This window comes from Neophocaena asiaeorientalis, unplaced genomic scaffold (genome assembly GCF_003031525.2).
Source record: "Neophocaena asiaeorientalis asiaeorientalis breed wild unplaced genomic scaffold, Neophocaena_asiaeorientalis_V1.1 scaffold450, whole genome shotgun sequence".
In the NCBI taxonomy this organism is placed as follows: domain Eukaryota; kingdom Metazoa; phylum Chordata; class Mammalia; order Artiodactyla; family Phocoenidae; genus Neophocaena; species Neophocaena asiaeorientalis.
In genome coordinates, this window is record NW_020175674.1 from 509,073 (window position 1) to 529,049 (window position 19,977).

General features: G+C 42.5%; 1 protein-coding gene across 2 annotated transcripts in view; it reads left to right on the top strand.

The window, feature by feature from the left end:
- The window catches only part of FILIP1 (filamin A interacting protein 1), a 186,814-nt gene that overhangs the window by 69,722 nt on the left and 97,115 nt on the right, over window positions 1-19,977 (top strand). For both annotated transcript variants that reach the window (XM_024731913.1, XM_024731912.1), the window contains exon 2: window positions 10,636-10,917. In XM_024731913.1, the coding sequence (XP_024587681.1) occupies window positions 10,642-10,917 (276 nt within the window). In that variant the 5' untranslated portion in view covers window positions 10,636-10,641. The remainder of the gene's footprint in view (window positions 1-10,635; window positions 10,918-19,977) is intronic.

Here is a 19,977-nt window from a genome sequence, read left to right on the forward strand (position 1 = left end):
CAATCCTAGAACAAATCAGAATTCCATTTTGGTCTTTCCTTTCCCTCCTGCTGAGCTCCCCTCCCCTGTATTTGGTACCACGCAGACACTGTGCGTCCTCTGGGGGGTTGTGAGGGCGTGGTGTAGTCTGCTAGCATGCACACCTGGTTCAGAGGGAGTGCCCTGAGGCTGTCGGGACTGGCCACATAATTTAGGGGCCCAGTGCATAATGGGAACTTGGGGGACTCTAGTTTAAAACAATTAAGAATTCTGAGACAGCAATAGCAGAACATTAAACTGAGTGCAGGGCTGGTGCAACTGCACAGGTCACACTCCTACGAAGTGGGTTACCTGTATTCTCCCAGCCTGGCTCCTGGTGAAAGTAGTGGCTGAGGCTCTTTCTGGGCTGTTCAGTGTCTCTCCACGACTCTCAGATGCTGCAGATTCCCTGAGAGTAGCTGCGCCTTCCGTCTCATCCCATTTGGGTGGTCTGCTGTGAAGCCCTCTGCCCTGTGACTCTGCCATGAGCACGCCGACCGTCCTTCTCAGCTCCCTTCCACCCTTGCTGGCCCGCGGCCACTTCTCTATCTCCTCCACATACTTAGTGGGTGTGTCTCCATCACCCACGTTGTACAGACACATGCTGCTAAGTCTCTACTCTCTGGCTGCATATCCCAGGCATGACTAGTGCCAGGGGTTATCCTACTCTCAAATTTTAGCCTGTCAAGCTCTTCCACTTTAGATTCCTCAGACTTTGTGAAGGAAAGGAAAGAGCCAGGTAAAGCTGTCCTTCCTCAACTTACCTGCAAGAGAAGAGGATGGGTAGGCAGATGGCACAGTTACTGCATTCTTTTTTTCCCTAATTTTTTTCTTCTCTCTTATTTTCAGGCATTTTCCTGATTACTGTACACTGGGGGAGGGGGTGGGGAGTGGCAGAAACCAGTTCCCTTTCTCCCAGTTTAAATGCATCCATCAATCATATTTGTCACGCAGTCTAATTCAGGGCTGGCAAACTAAGGACTAGGGGTCAAACCTGGCCACACCCACCCATTTACGAATTGTCTGTGGCTGCTTTCATGTTGCAGTATAGCAGAGTTGAGTAAATGGAACAGTGACCACACAGCCTGCAAAGCCCAAAATTTAACGTTTACACCTTTACAGAAGAAGTTTGCTAACCTCTGTGCTAGATGATCACAGCTGAAAGCAAAGTGTCTTTGTCACTGGTGGTACCTACGTGGAGGTGCTGAAAGATGTTTGATGACCCTGGCGGTTAACCTGCCTCAGATTAATGCTTCCTGCCTTACCACTGCTAGTAGATACTTTCACACACATACGGAGAGTAGAACAGGCGTTATGATTTCACATACACATGGTGGGTGGAACAGACATTATTATCCTCGGTTTAAAGATGAAAAAAGTACAGGTTGGAGAGCTTAAGGAACGTGTCCAGGATTACAGAATAAGTAAGTGTGGGGTTAACGGTGGGGATGTGGATCTCTTGATTCCTTGGGCTTAGTGGCAAACATCTCCGGGAGGATTCAGCGTGTTAGAAAAACAAATGCTGAGGCTGTTGATACGTGAGGTCTTGGGACACCTTTAGGTCTACCGTGGAGTTGGGTGGTACGCTGAGGTGGGGTGGCTGGAGGGTGGAGAAGAGAGGGGGTTAGGGGCCATTACGTGTTTGAAAAAATTATTCCAAAAGGTGGTAACTCATTTTCTTACATACTTCCTGCCCACAAAATGAGCCTGAAACTTCTGCACTGGGAGAGCATGGCATTTTAGATAGAGTCAATTCCTAATGCACCTTAATTAGCTAATCACAAAGTTCTCCTCTTGACTGTTCTTTCCAGCCTTCACACTCAAATAGCAACTAGGTTTATGAAGTTTGGTTAATGGCCATAGAATTCACAGCCTCTTCACACAGCATCAAAGTGAAGAGAGTCTTTAAACATCAAACACCTTTGACAATCATATGGCTTCAGTAGCATTCATAGAATGTGTTCCAATAGGAATAATTTTTACTTTTCTCCTGGCTTGGTTTATAAAGTAGCTGTGTTTGTTTTCAGTTTAGGCTCCCTATACTCTGATCTATCCCGAGACAAGGGATGCTCAGAAAAGACCAAAGTCAGGAGGAGTTCAAAACAGACACAACCCATGACTTCCTAATTTACAGCTGATTTTAGGTTGCTGTACATTGCAGCACTATTTACAGTAGCCAGACCATGGAAGCAACCTAAGTGGCCATTGACAGATGAATGGATAAAGAAGATGTGGCACATATATACAATGGAATATTACTCAGCCATAAAAAGAAACAAAATCGAACTATTTGTAGGTGGATGGACCTAGAGTCTGTCATACAGATTGAAGTAAGTCAGAAAGAGAAAAATAAGTACTGTATGCTAACACATATATATGGAATCTTAAAAAAAAAAAGGTTCTGACGAACCTAGGGGCAGGACAGGAATAAAGATGCAAACATAGAGAATGGACTTGAGGACGCAGGGAGGAGGAAGGGTAAGCTGGGACGAAGTGTGAGAGTAGCATGGACATCTATACACTACCAAATGTAAAATAGATAGCTAGTGGAAAGCAGGTGCATAGCACAGGGAGATCAGCTCGGTGCTTTGTGACCACCTAGAGGGGTGGGATAGAGAGGGTGGGAGGGAGATGCAAGAGGGAGGGGATATGGGGATGTATGTATACATATAGCTGATTCATTTTGTTATACAGCAGAAACGAACACACCATTGTAAAGCAATTATACACCAATAAAGATGTTAAAAAAAAAAGAAGTGGTTGAGAAATTAAAAATGAAAGGCATTTAAAGGACACCTGCATACAGTTGACATAAGTGTAGGCAATTAGAACTCATGAAGTCATCGTCAGCACACGGATGGGGTGATCTGTGCAGTATTCCATCTTCTCCCTTGTCAGCATGAAGCGGTGATATCACTCACACCACTGCATGTCTTTCTCCGCAGGGAGGCTAACCCATCTTGTTAACATCCAGCCATTGTGATTTGCCTCGCATTTCTTGAAAACTGCAATTCAATTATTTGAGAATCTTTTCTGCAGAAAGACAAACATTTTTTTCTAAGAGGAAATTTTGCACAGTTGGCTTACTAGAATAATCGGCCACTGTGCAAACTAGAATTTTTCTTAATTTGCCTAATTAAAAGAATCAGTTCATCCATATCCAGTCGTATAGCAATTATTGTATTTCTTGAGTCTTAGTGACTTTTTAAATTCAAAGACTCAGAAGTCAAAACACTGCAAAGGGCAAAGTTCCTCTTCAGCTCCTTGAGAACCTCAAGCACTGAGAAGTAAAAAGACAGTGTCGGGGGACACTGTCGGGGGAAGAGAAGGTGGTCTTAGAAGAACAAGGTGTTACACAAGTAGAAATTAGAGGGAAAAAATCTGCTGCAACAGTGGGATTCTATGTTAACTCTTGTGGCTTGAGACTATTTACTGAATGCTATACCCTGTGAGTAAACTTATTTCAGCCCCAGGAAAGGATGGCTGCAAGTTCATTTGTGTTGCTGTGGTCCTGATATAGAGATAAAAACTGCCATTCAGCTTCCTCCTTGCACCTGGAGAATCCAAACAAGCGTGTGTTCTGGTTCAGCCTTTCGCAGGTACTGGCCGTGCTATTTTGGGCAAATGTCTAAATCTCTCTAAGCCTCACTTTCCTTATCTTTTTAAAACAAGTAATTATAGCACCTGCTTTATGCATTGCTATTAGGATTTCATGAGATGATACTATCTATGTCAGATACTTAACCCAATGCTCAGAGCATAAGCTCCTCAGTAAAGGTCAGCTACTATTATTGTGAATAGAAGTATGATAATATTTAAGAATAATTCATCACATATAGACTGCTGAGAGAAAGCCTAAGATACTTTTCTCTGTAGCTATAGATAAGGCTCTTTTGTGAGTGAAAGGAAATGACTGATTCTTGTCAATTGTGGGGCTGGGCCTTTTCAGAAGTGATGAAATACAGGAAGGAATTCTAGTTCTGGCTAACCTGGAGTCTGGTAATTTTCCAGAGATGTTTTCTTTGTCAGATAAAACAAAAAGAGAGGCCACCCTATTTTAGTTCAGTCTTTTTTTTTTTTTTTTTTTGCGGTACGTGGGCCTCTCACTGTTGTGGCCTCTCCCATTGCGGAGCACAGGCTCCGGACGTGCAGGCTCAGCAGCCATGGCTCACGGGCCCAGCTGCTCCGCGGCACGTGGGATCTTCCCGGACCGGGGCACGAACCCACCCTATTTTATATTCAAAGTTTTAAAACCCTCCAATTGTACATTCATTCAGACTCAATATACAATTAAAATTTTTTTTTCTTATTTCATGGCAGTTCCCTGATCTAGTCTCGTTATTTTTTTTATTTTTATTTTTTCTGGAAACCTTTTCCAGGTCTGCTGTTATCTTCCTTGAAAAATATTAAGCAGAACTCCATAAAATATTTCACCATGGTTTTAGGCTAGAGTAGAATAATATTTTTCTATTTTGCCACAGTTGTAATATTTTCCTTAAACTTTTGGTTACAACATCACTGCAGTGACTCCAACAGAATCCCCTTTCTTGAATTCTAACATTTTGTGAAATCATTTAGAAGAATTTTCAGTTGGTCTGGGTAGATTTGTCCTAGTAGAATGAAGAGGTTTCACATAAACAAAAACCTTAGTTATTTTGAGGATTTTATGAGTGTAGATAATGAGAAGTGAAAAATCATTTAACATGGCTTGCTGCATAAATAGGATTATGAAAATGAAAGAAAATTGTAAAGAAAATTTAAGGGCAAACCTAGGAACATTTATTAACAGTGTGTGCTGTTAGAATGAACGATAATCTCCTGAGAAATGTTTGAACGTTTCATGAGTTGGGATATTTATAACTCGACTTAACCAAGTAAGTAAGATAAGCAGAGGGAATAATCTGGCACTGATAGGGAATATACTAGTTGATTTGATGGGTCTTTTGCATCTTAAAATTCACATAACATGTTTTCTTTTGCCTCTGGTTTTGGGTGCTGTGGGTATTGTCATTTATGTATGAAAGAAAGAATCAGGACAGTTCCATGCTCATGTTCTGGAAGCCCCACTTGCAGTGGGCTTTTTGCCAGGCCACACTGGAAAAAGTAGGCTTTCTGTAATTTTGTGCTTTCCTTTTTGCTATGCCATATAGTTATAGTTCTATAAAGTAATTAAAAAATGGAAATTATATAAGGAAAATTATTGTGGTATCTCAACCTGTGCATTGGGTAGGTTCTTGAAAAAGAACATAAATAAAATAAAACCAGGAACAAACAGGAGGTGGATGGATACTTGAGAAGCATAGGAAAGATGCCAAAACCTAATTTATGCAGAAAAGAAGTTTTTGTTGGTGGTAGGGATGGAGAGTATTGTGACCAACATTGAATCATAACATGGAAAGACAAATCTGAAAGGAGGCAAGAGCAAGGGTGAGACTGCTACGTTAAATTCAAGGTCAAGATTTGCAGGAGCTAATGAAGATGGCAGCTGGAACGGGTGTTTAATTGCTGAGGACTTTTTTCTTTGTCCTTTTTTACTTGTTCAAAGGCTCTAGAAATACTTCAGTATAAATTACTCAAAATTATTATAAATATTTTCTGATTCCTAGGATATTGTTCATCTGACAGTACACTGTTTATTGCCCAACATATGGGGAGGAACAGGAAGAAGAGAGATGACCATAGACCTAAAAGAGGGAGGTTTGGAATGAAATTTGGTCTTTCTTTTCTTCACACCGTAGTCAGAAAATTCCATGCAAAGTGTTGCTGACAAATTACTATGCAAGGAAAAGTGAATGTATTTCATGAACTATGTTAGGATGATTTATTTATTAAATAGAAGAATCTGTGCCCCAAATAACATTGATTCAAAAAAAAAAAAAACCAAAACAGTTCTAAATCTGATGTGAATCTTCAGTTTCTTTACACCATTTTCTTGAGGAGCACTTTCTTCAAAGGATATGCATTGGGACGAAGCAAAAGCATTCTTGGCTTCATTCAGAAAGTTTGTTATTTATGTGTCCCAACCTTCTTTGGCTGGTTTAATAATGAAATTGATATAAGAGATTAATAGGAGAAAAACAAATTTAATTTTATACATACGGGAGTCCCATGAAAATCTGAGACCTGAATGGCAGCCAGGTAATTGAAGCTTATATAAAACCTTGAGCTAAGGAAAGGGGTATGGGTCTGGGGATACAAGGGGGAGGAAGGCCGTTCACAGGAAGGCAGAGGAAATGTTTGAAAAACTAATGTTGCCTTATTACAGATTATGTTTCTTAGGTAAAACGTATCTCTCTTCCTGGTATAGGCCCTCTTTCCAATGTAAATTTAGGCAGTTGATGGGGAGGAAAAGAGCTTTACCTGAGTCTGCTGGGTTTTGATTGCCTTTAGTTCAAAACAATCCACATGCCAAAGTGGCATATTTGTGGTCATGTATTCTGCCCCCACCCCCAACTAACTATTAAGAAGCCTACAGGGGCTTCCCTGGTGGCGCAGTGGTTGAGAGTCCACCTGCCGACGCAGGGGACACGGGTTCGTGCCCCGGTCCGGGAAGATCCCACATGCCGCGGAGCGGCTGGGCCCATGAGCCATGGTCGCTGAGCCTGCACGTCCAGAGCCTGTGCTCCGCAACGGTAGAGGCCACAGCGGTGAGAGGCCTGCGTACCACACAAAAAAAAAAAAAAAAGCCTGCAAAGTGCCAGATGCCTTTCTGTTATCTGCCTGCTACTCCTGTGAGCACAATGGACAGAATTTGGCCAACTCTGACTAAATGTTTATTTACTATTGTTCAACTCTGGGACTTTTAACACATTAGGTCTGTAATGGTCCCTGTTCAGACTACATCCTGTTTTCATAACCTGTATCCTTAATAATTAGCCCTGTTGCTTCTCAGAAAGATTTTTAAATGAGTCATCATTTTACAAGGTCTGCAGCAGGTTAATTATTTTGGGAAGAGTAGTTTTGCTTAGCAACCTAATTTCAGTTGCTGTGTGAGTTTTGCAAGAGTGCCTATGGAAGAAGACAGATGAATGAATTTCTCCAACTCTGTAGTATGAAGTGAAAAAACATGAATTTAGAAAACATTTGTAAAACTGTCTGGGTCATCTGCTTTCCGAGGTGGCCCCTTCACTTCCAATTTGCATGTGTTTAAGAACTTAGAAAAAAGCCATATAGAGAGTAAGTATTTAGGGTCACACCTGGGTTCAAATCCTAGCTCTTCTCTTCCCTAGGAGTAGCTGTGTGATCCAGAAAAAGATATTTAATCTCTTTAAACCTCAGTGGCCTCATTTGTAAAACGGAGAATAATAGCACCCACTAGGGTTGATGTGAATATTAATTTAATTGAGATGTTGTATATAAAATGCTTAGCACACTGTGCAGCACTTAAGAAACAGTGAGAGCTGTTAGAATACAGAAGAGTATGAATGTCACTAAATGTGGTACATGAAAGTATGTTCCTGTCTGGACTCTATCTCCTACTAAGTAGAATAAAGTGGTTTAAAGTGGATATTACTGAGGGCAGGCTTGGTTACACTATTGAGAAATTATGTTTTTCTCCTTCTTACATGTTGTCCAATTCCTTTCTAAAACATTTCTTGACTAGTTTGCTATCTCTGAGTACTTTTGCAATTCTGAGATAGAACAGGTGCTGACGGCTGACTTTGTTGTGGAGGTAAAGATAGGTAAATGCCACTTTCTGTGTGTTTGCAAATATACTTAAGTGCATGTAATATATAGATAGATATGCATTTGTCCTATTTTACAAATATCCTAATGCTATAGATCCTATAAAGGATACAGGAAATCCAGGGAAAAAAGACACAAGCACATGCTAGAGTCAAACACAAATGTTGCGTATGATTGACTTTCAGACATTACCATCTTACTTCCCATGCCTCGGGAAATATTGCCTGGAACTTCCATTAACGCATGATCTAAACTGAAGTTGTTAAATCAATATTTGATGTACCGTCCCAAAGAGCCTTAAGATCTAACAGAGAAAATTATTTCAGATCAAAGAAATTCACATGTGGCATGGAGTCATAGGGAGTCACAATTCAATTTGGGAAGCCCATGTGTCTTAGTTATGATGTGTAACATGTCAAGAGTTAAATTTGAAACTGTGGGAGGAGGAAAAATAATTTTCCCTTTACCCTTCTAAGATTCTTGGCTGATATAACCCTGTAATAAAAATACAGATTAGTAGGAGAAAACAAACAGAAGTTTAATAACACGTATACCTCCAGTATACATGGGAGAGACCCAGGAAAACCACGTAACTCTCTGAAATGGCCCAAGCCATCACCTTAAATACCAGCTTCAGCTAAAGACAAAAGGAAGATGTCGGGAGTTGGGGAGCCACTTATGAGAGGTTATGAGGAAACCACAGTAAACAAGGAGAGCATCATAAGTGCAGATTTAAGTCATTGCCTTCTGCACTGATAAGAGTTTCTAGAGATTTTAGAGTCATCCTTCTGTTCCTGGTACAGCAAGGGAGACACCCTTACAGAGATTTCCCTTAAAAATGTAAATATGTCTTAAAAAAGGGTAATTTCTACCCAGGTTTCAGAGCTTCACATGTATCTGCTGTTTCTTAAAAATAATGAGCTTAAAGTAATCAATATGCCAAAGAGGCATATTCAGGGTGGTGTATTGTGCTGACATTCAAAACCTTCTATTCGTCTCGTCCTTTTTTTTAGCTTGGGATTTAAGTCAGCCCACTCTGCCACAAACAAGCTGTGAGAAAATACAGTAGGTCTGCTCTAAAGTGTTCTGGCTTCCATTACAAAGAAACATTTATTCTTTGTTCACCAGCAAAGCACAAAAATGCTCTAAAATTTCAGGAACTAATCACTGAGTAAACCAGAAAACACGGCGCTAGTATTAAGGACCACATTTTCAGTTTATACTGTTCAAAATTAGGGTGCTATAGAAAGTTCACACACACACAAAAGGGTCCATCTGGTTGTAAGGGTTCAGTTCAAAAAAGGAGCGTGAATGTAGATTTCAAGATTTGTTAGAAGAATTGAATGTTCACTATCTAAAAGGAAACATCACACTGTATTTATTTTTCTATTATAAACCTAGTGTTTTGAAAAGCTTTCCTTGGTTTCTTAACTATGGTTGGGTTCATAAAGGACATTTACTTTCAGAAAACAAGTCTCTGTATTTTCTCTGGAATGAGTAATGAAAATCTTGCTGCTTAGCTGTTCAAGGGAAAGACTATTTATACTGTGAGTTTTAAATAAGCCCATGCACTAAGCTACTCTATTTAAGGGTTTAGGTGAATTTTGTGGTACCGCTCCCAGGATATTAGAGCTATCTTCCCTGAACTTGGAGGCTTAGCCTTTGAGCTCAGTGTGTTTGTTTGTATCATACCTGTTAGTCAAGTTCTTTTGCTCCGAGATTGACACAGACTCTGCAAAGCATTCAATATGGAATGACTCAAACGTGCTCCCCATGGGACAGATTAACTGCTGTTTTGTCTTTTTCCCTTTACTTCACCTCAAAATATTTTTTAAAATTTTGATTTTGAAATTGATCTGTTTTCTCCCAATTCTTTGTACTCTTGTTCTTATTACTGTAAATGACTGACATTAAAAAACAAAACAAAAACAAAACACCTGCTTTTGAAAAAGAGGCTATGGAAAAATAGAATTCCATATCACTGAAAACTACCCCCCCTTCCCTTGGCTTTTCCCTTTTTCTCTCTCCACTTCAAGCCCCGCCAACCCTCACTCTATGTGGATTTTTCTGCACGTTGTGACTTCCAACTTGTTCCTGGCAGGGTTTGAGGTTTGCATTTTCTGATAGACAATGTAGAATCATTTAAAAAAAAATAAACTTTTTATTTTACAAAAGCTGTAGATTCACAGAATTATTGCAAAGATAATACTGGGGGTTCCCATACACCCCACCCCCAGTTTCCTCTGTAATTAACACCTTAGTTAGTGTGGTACATTTGCTATAATTAATAAACCAATACTGCCACATTATTATTGACTAAAGTCCATGTTTTATTCATAGTTCCTCAATTTTTCCCTAATGTCTTTTTTCTGTTTCAGGATCCCATCCAGGATGCCACATTATGTTTAGTTCTCATGTGTTCTTAGTCTTCTCTTGGCTGTGACAGTTATTCAAATTTTCCTTGTTCTGATGACCTTGATAGTTTTAAAAATTACTGGTCAGGCATTCTGTAGAGTGTCTCTCAGTTGGGATCAGCTTGATGTTTTTCTCATTGTTAGACTTAGGTCATGTTTTGGAGAAGGAAGATCACAAAGGTAAAGTGCCATTCTTATCACATTCTATCAAAGATACTTGATAGAATCAGCAGTGCTATCAACGTGACTTGGCCTTGCTGATGTTCACCTTGATTACTTGGCTTGAGATGTTTGTGAGGTTAGAATCACATTTCCATCTTTTCCTGAAGATGGTCAAAGTATTTTCCTGTAGTTTTTAACAACACGTTCATTAAAGCTGTAAAGAAGCTAACTTGGGACTGATCTTTTGGCTTTTCTTTCTTGGTGATGTTGTAAAGCTGCTATTAGTTTCTAAGTAGTTAGACAAAAATAATTTCAGTGGTGGTAAAAACATCTTATCTTTTTTCACGTGTTGTAGGTGGGAATGAGATCCCGAAACCAGGGTGGTGAAAGTTCATCCAACGGGCATGTCTCCTGCCCCAAGTCCTCCATCATCAGCAATGCTGATGATAAAAGTCTCTCGGAAGATACAAAAAAGAAGAACAAATCAAATAGAAAGGAGGAAGATATCATGGCCTCAGGAACTGTCAAACGACACCTAAAACCATCTGGAGAAAGTGAACGAAAGAATAAGAAATCCTTGGAGTTATCCAAAGAAGACCTCATCCAGCTACTGAGTATAATGGAAGGGGAGCTGCAGGTAGAGTCCAGTTTTTTCAGTTGTTGTGTCTCTAGTCTGAAGGTATAAGATAAGAGATTATGAACCAGTCTACCTCACTGGATTATGAACTTCATGGGGAAAAGGACTGTCTTCCTTACTCATTCCTGCATCCCTAGTGCCTGGCACAAGTTTGCACTGAATACGTTTTTTGTTGAATGAACGAATAAATGAATAGATGCTGATTCTAACATCAAGCTTCTCTAGAAGCAGAAAATTTCTTCATGACATAATTTTGACAATAATTTAACACCTAGTAGTAGGTAATCAATGAGAACATCTAATTTAGCCCTTGACTGTGCTTGCAAACTGTGAAAAGGTCATGATTATTAGAAGGCAGAGTTAAGATCAATTGCTACTTTTGCTTTTTTCCAGAAGGTAGAGTAAAAGAGAGATAAAGAGGTAGAGGGAGAGACAGAGAGAAAAAGGAAACTTTGTTTAAACCAGTCTTACTCTTTTCTCTCTTTTTTGTGACTTTCAGCTTTAATTTTCTACAAGGTCATAGGAGTTGAGATGCACTCAAATCAGCAGAGCATTGTATTGTGAAAACTTGATACTTTCACAAAGCATTTTCAAGTCTATTATCTCATTCGATCTCAATAATAATGTGGGTATCATTATCTATAATTTATAATGAGGAGACAGGCCCAGAAAGGTTAATGGGTTGTCCAGATCTCATCTTAGGCCCCCTGATTCTTGGTCCAGGGCACTTTCCACTGTCAATCCCCACCAACCTTCTGTGGCTACCAGGTCCCCCACTAAGAGAATGTTTTTTGTTTTTGTTTTTGTTTTTTTTTGGCGGTACACGGGCCTCTCACTGCTGTGGCCTCTCCCATCGTGGAGCACAGGCTCCGGACGTGCAGGCCCAGCAGCCATGGCCCACGGGCACAGCCGCTCCGCGTCATGTGGGATCCTCCTGGACTGGGGCACGAACCCGTGTCCCCTGCATCGGCAGGTGGACTCGCAACCACTGCGCCACCAGGGAAGCCCTAAGAGAATGTTTTTAAGGATCCAAGAGAGAGCTGGGATTCTTCTGAGTTTCTGAGCCTTGGACAGTTATATTTCTCCAAGTGGGGAAACAATAACTTTTTTTTTTTTGAGGAGAGGATGATTTAAGAGTGAGGTTGCTGTTTTCCTTTTTGTTTTTGTTAGGTTCTTAACTTGCATAAGCCTCTAGGGGAATACCAAAAATTGAATGAGATGAAGCCTTTGTTTGGTGCTGTTAGCATCAGACATATTACTTGCAACCTACCCTCAACTAGGGGGATCTGATCTGTTCCTGTTCTAATCTGTGAGTGCCTACAGATAAGGAAACCCCTGGGGTAAAGAGAAATAGAAAACATGCAAAACTCAAATTAAAAACAAACAAGTGTGATTGAGCTTACCGTTTATAGGCTGAGAAAAATCACCTTTGCATTTCACAGCAAAAGATGAAAATTTCCAGAGCACCACCATTACTAAAAATAGCTTCACCACTGCCAGAAATGTGGTTATTGTTCTATTAACATTTATTGTTTAAGGAGGCAGAGTATATTAGTCCAATTTTTTAAGCTGCTCCCAGCCTACAGCTATTGACCTGAGTGGAAGGTACAACATTGACCTAAGAAATCTTCACAAAGCACTTGTCATCAGCTTATTTCCTCCAGGCATGGTGGCTTGTGTGAAGCCTGTGGCTCTTCTAGACTCTACTTTCTGTAGAAGGATGTCATATCATGGTAGATTGTGGACCGTATTTAAGATTCACATGGCTTTTATGTTCATGGTGTTTCCAGATATGGTTCCAGAGCCTAGGCATGCAAACTACAAGCCCATACACCCGGGACATTAAAGAAATTAAGTAGAAGGCGCCAAAGAAATGCATTTTGCTCTTCCTTAATCTTTGTGAATACAGGATACCTTACCTTCCAAAATAGATGTATTCCTGAGCAGCAATACATAAGGAAAGAGTGTAAGATATTTGTGGGGCAGGCAGTGGAGAAATGAAGGACCTGATATTATAAGGAATTTCTTGGTGAGTTAATTTGTAAAGCAAATAATCCATCCCCCCATATATTTATATGCACACACATACATATGTAAGTATCTGTACTTGTAAATGCAGATTTTGCAATACTAGATTTGTTAAAAACGAGACTGTTCCTATATTTAGAGGAATATTTATATTTCCCATATTTACATTTCGTCGTCACAGGAGGGGGTGTGTATGTTGTAGCTAAGAGTGGGAGGGAGTCGGCATTAGCAAATGTGAGTGGGCTGGTGAAAATGTGACAGCTATGGGCCAGGTTTGCCACAATAGAGACAAGCAAAAAAAAGTCTATCTAAAGATCTGGCACTGAGAAGAGAGACAGAGAGTTTAGGTACCCTCGGCTCAGGCCTATATGCTCTTCAGCCTGACATTTACGAGCATTTAGTGAGTTGTCTCCTGGACCTCAAAGGCCACCTATCACCTCTCTTTGTGGAGCAGCTGTGTTATGACTCAAATACCCTTCCTCTGCATGTGCTGTTCCGAGGTTCTATAAAGTATCAGGGCTGACAAGCAGCTTTGAGGTGTCTATCCACCTCCTTTATATTTCAAGTGTGAAACTGACACTCAGACAAGTTATGTGACTTGCCCAAGGTCACACAGCAATTTAGTTAACATTTGCTCCAGATCCAGATTCCGTGTCTCTCAGTTCAGTTTCCCTTCCTTTATAACACTTCCACTCGGGGGATGTGCAGGGGTGGGCTCTAGGACCTTTATATTTATTCTTCGTCTTCAGGATTTCTTTGAAGTAGACTCACTCTGTGAACTCCAGGGCCAAAGCCATTTTGTGAAATGATGAGAATTTTTTTTTTTTTTTTTGCGGTACACGGGCCTCTCACTGTTGTGGCCTCTCCCATTGCGGAGCACAGGCTCCGGACGCACAGGCCTAGCGGCCATGGCTCATGGGCCCAGTCGCTCTGCAGCATGTGGGATCCTCCCGGACTGGGGCACGAACCCGTGTCCCCTGCATCGGCAGGCGGACTCTCAACCACTGCACCACCAGGGAAGCCTGAGAATTTTTTATGTAAGAGAAAGTAAGGAAGGTTTCTTTCACATCAAGGAAGTGGACCATGACCTGAGCCTTGCATTTTGGTGTGATCTGGATCTTGAGAAAACTGGGGAGGCGGGGAGGAGTGTCACATGGCCACGGGCTGGGCACCACGCAACCCTGGGGCTTCATATTCACTGTTCTATGAGGGTCAGCCTTGTGGGGGACTGGAACCACGGGTCAAAATCAGGAGGGTGACACACAGAGAAAAAGGCTTATAATATTGGAGAGGTGAGACCGAGATCAAGTCTGCCTGTAGGAGATGTACCCTGGGAGCGACTTGGGGGGAAACTAGAAGATGGAGGTTCACTCAGGCTCTTCAGGCCAGTTTTCTTTTTCTTAGGCTTCTTTTTGATCTCACTCATTCTCCATAGCAAGGGTTTTGGACATTATAGACAATTCTCTGTGTTTTCTGGTACCAGTACTCTGCCGTCTTTGGAATCTGTTGTGTGATATGTGGGAATTTGTTGAACCAACATTGTAGACAGAATGACCTTTGACCTTTATTGTTAGCATTGGCTTTTTGCAAAATTTGCAAATTGGCTGGTTTTTTGTTTGTTTTGTCTTGTTTTGTTTTTGCCAGTGAGGTGTCCAGTGAACTCTTGAAGTTCACCTTCACGACATGCATTAGAAATGGAATTGCTCCTCCCAGGGATTTTTGCATTTTAGGGAGTCTTGTCTGGAACTGGTTATGTCATGCCCTTGGTCTTGGAGAGTGACATCTTCCAGACTTTTCAAGCCACACCTTAGCAGATGCAAGCTCCTCATTTCAGCACAATTACTGGCCGGCATTGCCTGCATAGAAGCAGCTGGGATGGTTTCCATGATTACACTTCTGTCCTTGACTGCTTCCAGTAACAAGTACTTTCTAATAAATTGGAACATTTTTACTCTCTGGGTGAAAAACTGCTTACATATTTCTTAGACTAAACTGAAAATAATGAAATAGTACACCCAGACCATCACTTGGGCATCATGATAAATTTCCCCTTGTATTTGTCCAAAAATAGAGCTTTCAAGAAGCCAGTCAATTTGGCTGAAGTAAAAACGACAAAAGTTCAAAGGAAATGGTACTTACATCAAAAAGCCGTAACACAGAATACTTGGCAGAAGGATATTCTTGTAGAATAATTCAAAAGCAGGATACTAATAGATTCATTTTCTTGATGAAAAAAATATCTAGCTCTTTTATATAGTAAATTCCCTTGATATAGCCACTCAAATACATATTAGAAAAAACAACCTCAAATTGACTTTCATCATGTTTTCCTTTGTCCTTATAGTTAGTTCTCTTCTACCTGTGTGTAAGGAGGCTCAGAGAAAACAAGATAGTAACTCTACAGTGCGCTACCATTCCACTGGGCTTTGGTGTTCGCCAGGCTGAGTCAGAGGCAGAGTCACTACACAGTGAGAAATCTTCCTTCATCTGGGTGACCGGCAGAAGGAGTTGTTGTATTTCAAAGATAATTTATGAAACAGATAATATTGTTACTGAAAGCTCAGCTTCTCTGTACACCAGTGCCGAATCGAATCTCGGAGACAGCGTTCTGGGTAAAGTAGAAAAGGAGAGCTTTATTACTTTGTCAGGCAAAGGAGGACACAGCAGTCTCCTGTCTCCAAAACCCATGAGGGGTTGTGTCCCAACCCAAGAGGATTTGATAAGGAGTTTTACAACAGTACTTCCCAAGGATGGAGTTGTTGGCAAGATTAGGGTGTGTGCAGGGTCTCAGGTGGTCGGCCTCCTAATCTTTTATTTATTTATTTATGGCTGCATTGGGCCTTGCTGCATGCTGGCTTTCTTTAGTTGCGGCGAGCGGGGCTACTCTTTGTTGCAGTGCACGGGCTTCTCACTGCGGTGGCTTCTCTTGTTGCGGAGCACGGGCTCCAGAGCACAGGCTCCGTAGTTGTGGCACATGGGCTTAGTTGCTCTACAGCATGTGGAATCTTCCCAGACCAGGGCTCGAACCCGTGTCCCCTGCATTGGTAGGCAGATTCTTTTTTTTTTGCCATACGCGGGCCTCTCACTGTTGTGGCCTTTTCCCTTGCGGAGCACAGGCTCCGGACGCGCAGGCTCAGCGGCCATGGCTCACGGGCCCAGCCGCTTCGCGGCATGTGGGATCTTCCCGGACCAGGGCACGAACCCGTGTCCCCTGCATCGGCAGGCGGACTCTCAACCACTGCGCCACCCGAGAAGCCCGGTAGGTGGATTCTTAACCACTGCACCACCAGGGAAGTCCCCAGTCTCCTAATCTTGATGAGCTTCTCTTGTCCGTTTAATCTTGCCTCAGGTGGCTTCGTGGCTGCGCCTCCCTTGATTAGCAACTGCTTGAATTTGCCCTTTGGTGCTCAGGGAAGGTCATGGAGGCTGGAGTCTTGCCTACAAGAAACGGGGAACAAAAAAGGCCTCCATGCCTAGGAGCCCCACAAGGCCCCGCTCTGTTTCAATATGCCTGTGGATTGTTAGAAGTTTCCTCTGTTCTCTCCTTTTGGGGCTCTTAGCCATTTTCTTTAATATTGTTCACTAGTTTGTTTTTTTTCTTTCTTTTTTTTTTTTTTTTTAATTAATTAATTTATTTATTTTGCTGTATTGGGTCTTCGTTTCTGTGCGAGGGCTTTCTCCAGCCGTGGCAAGCGGGGGCCACTCCTCATCGCATTGCGCGGGCCTCTCACTATCGCGGCCCCTCCCGCTGCGGGGCACAGGCTCCAGACGCACAGGCTCAGCAGTTGTGGCCCACGGGCCTAGCTGCTCCACGGCATGTGGGATCTCCCCAGACCAGGGCTCAAACCCGTGTCCCTGCATTAGCAGGCAGGCTCTCAACCACTGCGCCACCAGGGAAGCCCTGTTTTTTTTCTTTTTTAAACTCACTACTACCTACTATAGGTGAGTCCTCTGTCCACTCTTTTTTCTCACCAAGAGAGTCTATTCATTCTTAAGGCATTAATTAATTCAAAATTGATTGCGTTTCCGATATTTAAGAAACTGGAGGTCTGAAAAATGCAAAGGCGAGTAATATTAATACTCATAGCTAAAATCTGATGAGCTCCAACTATGTGTCAAGCGTGGTTTTCGGCACCGGCTATTACAGCAGTCATGAAGAAAGAGCTCCCAACCTGTAGGACAGATGAGAATGTACAGGAATGAATATTTTGTAGGGTAACTGCAATGCAAACTATGGGAGTACAAAGGTGGGAAAGATTGTGAAAATCTCAGGAGAGGAGTGGAGGAAAGTTTCACTGAAGAATTGGACCTTGAAGGATTGGTAGGTCTTGGACAGGCAGAGAGGAGCTTTGGGACCACCCTGAGCAGAATCAAACACTGAGCGGGTGGAAAAGTATGGGTCGTGTTCATCAGTGAACGGTCTGCCTTCTGTGGAGAAGTATTCGGTGGAGGGAAAACTGCACCTCCATTTGGAGGCCACAAATAAGACATCCGAAAAACAACCATCAGCAGGTGTGAAGAGGTGGAGGATGCAGAATCCAAGGGAGGCAAGACTGTTAAGAAGGACAGAGAGGTTGCTTCAGTCCATCCAGCACAGAGTTTCAGTTGAATATGACTGAAGAGTGTTTGTTGGGTTTGTGGGTCCAGAGGTCACTGGGAACATTTGCCAGGGCAGTTTCAGTGAGTGTAAGCCTACTGTCAGTGGTTGCAGAAGTGAAGGGAAGTTAAAGAACTAGAGGAATGGGCTTCCCTGGTGGCACAGTGGTTGAGAGTCCGCCTGCCGATGCGGGGCACGCGGGTTCGTGCCCCGGTCCGGGAGGATCCCAGATGCCGCGGAGCGGCTGGGCCCGTGAGCCATGCCCGCTGAGCCTGCGCATCCGGATCCTGTGCTCCGCAACGGAAGAGGCCACAGCGGTGAGACGCCCGCGTACCGCAAAAAAAAAAAGAACTAGAGTAACATGTTCTAGTGAAAATCCAGGAATTTAGAAAATCTTTTTTTGTCTGGAAGGGTTAATCAGATTTTTTTTTTTTTTTGAACACAGCCGAAGAAGCTAAATTTCCCTTTTGTTTAGCATAGCAGTAAATCATTTGTCTGGCACAGAGTATGTCCTTAGTACATTTGATGACTTCCTGCTTTGAAATCACCATGCTGCTTTTCTCTATTTGGGGGCTTTAAGTGAAACATGGGAGTATTAAAAAGTAAAAGGCTAAAACAGCACAACTTGAATGCCAGGTACTGCAGGGAAGTGTTGTAGAACCCAGATGGTTTGGAAGTTGACCTTATTAGTGTTGACTCTGAGCCTTTGTTTACTCCCTGTCTGTGTATTTCCTGCTTTCTGGGGCTGTTGTGATTACTACATTCAACCGATGTAGATGTTATTTGGAAAACTTTAGATAATGAAGGAGGAGAAAAACAGGATGGTAGCTAGAAGGAAACTCAGGTGAAGGGAGTGTTTTTAATGATGAAAGAGACTTTACGTGTTTTTGTGTTAAAGGGTTATAGATCCAAAAATGAGCAGGGTCAAAGATATGGGAAAGAGCAAGGATTTTTGATGAAGCAATGTCTTGAAGGAGGCAGGGGGAGGGAATCAAAGGTATGGTTTTGTTGCAGGAAGGGGGACCTCTTCCAGAGCCCGAGCGTGGGCTCTTGTCTAACACCCGGAAATGAATTGTCCGAGGAGACACGTGTGCCGACAAAGCAAGAGACGTTATTGGAAAGGGGAGCCTGAGCGGAGAGCAGCAGGGTAAGGGAACCCAGAAGGACTGCTCTGCCATGTGGCTCGCAGTCTCGGGTTTGACGGTAATTGGGTTAGTTTCTGGGTTTTCTGTGGCCAATCATCCTGACTCAGGGTCCTTCCTGGTGGCGCACACATCACTCAGCCAAGATGGATTCCAGCGAGAAGGATTCTGGAAGGTTGGTAGGACATGTGGACTGGTGTCTCCTCTCTCCTTTTGACCTTTCCCTAATTCTTCCAGTTGGCCGTAGCTTGTTAGTTCTGTGTTCCTTACCAAGACCTCCTGTTGTAAGAGAACTGAGGCAAGTGGTTCCTATCTTGCCTGACCAGGGCGGGTGGTTTCGTTCAGTGGTTCTCCTCACAGTCTGGGGGCTGACCTTGGTTTTGCCCTTGAAAAGGAGGGAGAGCCTTCATCTTCTGTGACAGAGAGAAGGAGAAAGAATGGGTGGGGATAAATATACCGTTTGTAGAGGAAGGTGGGCAATTGAGGGAGATCTCCCCAAAGCCTCGGCTTTCTCAGCAAGGAAAAGACAAAGTGATATTCTGCTGAAAATAAGGAGATGGGACCAAGCAGTGGTCTTAAGGATAAAGATGTACATGCTGTATTGCTACCGAGGGGAATGTCAAAGGAAGGAGACCGTGGACAAATAGGAACATTAATGAGTAGAGTTGAGGACTCAGCCAGCAGAGAGACCATGTGTGTGCAGTGGCAGCAGTCTGTCTAGAAGCCTGAGTGTACAGGGGAGATATATTTTATAGCTCTGGATCTGGGGTTGAAGTTGTCCCAGTGGGTGCAGTGAAAGGACAGAAATGAAAGAAAGTGGAGTGTATTGGTGAGACAGTGCCCAGCAAGGAAGCGACATCCATGGGAGCGTGGGCCGGAGAGGGCTGGAGGGACCTGAAGCTGGACTTTTTGCACTTACGTTTTCTGTGTGGTGTGGTTTTAACTAAGGCAAGGTCTCGGGTGCAGTCCTGGGAGTGGAAGTGAAGGCAATTAGAATTAATGAGGTCAAGGAATGGTAAAGTGAAGATATTGGCTAAGTCGTGAATGTTGACACCTCCTAGGATGATGGCAGGATTTGGAGTGGAGAGCAAGTCTGTATCATTTAGTAAGTATGAGGGCTGGGAAGCAGAAGCTCAATAGATAATTGCTACCAGACGATTTCAACGAAAAATGCTTCTCTGATCATGTCATGCTGGCGCTTAGGAATTTACAAGAGGTCTCTAGACCCTGTCAGATTGAAATCTAGATTGATCAGACTGGTCCCTAAAAACTATTTATTAACAGGCTCCCCAC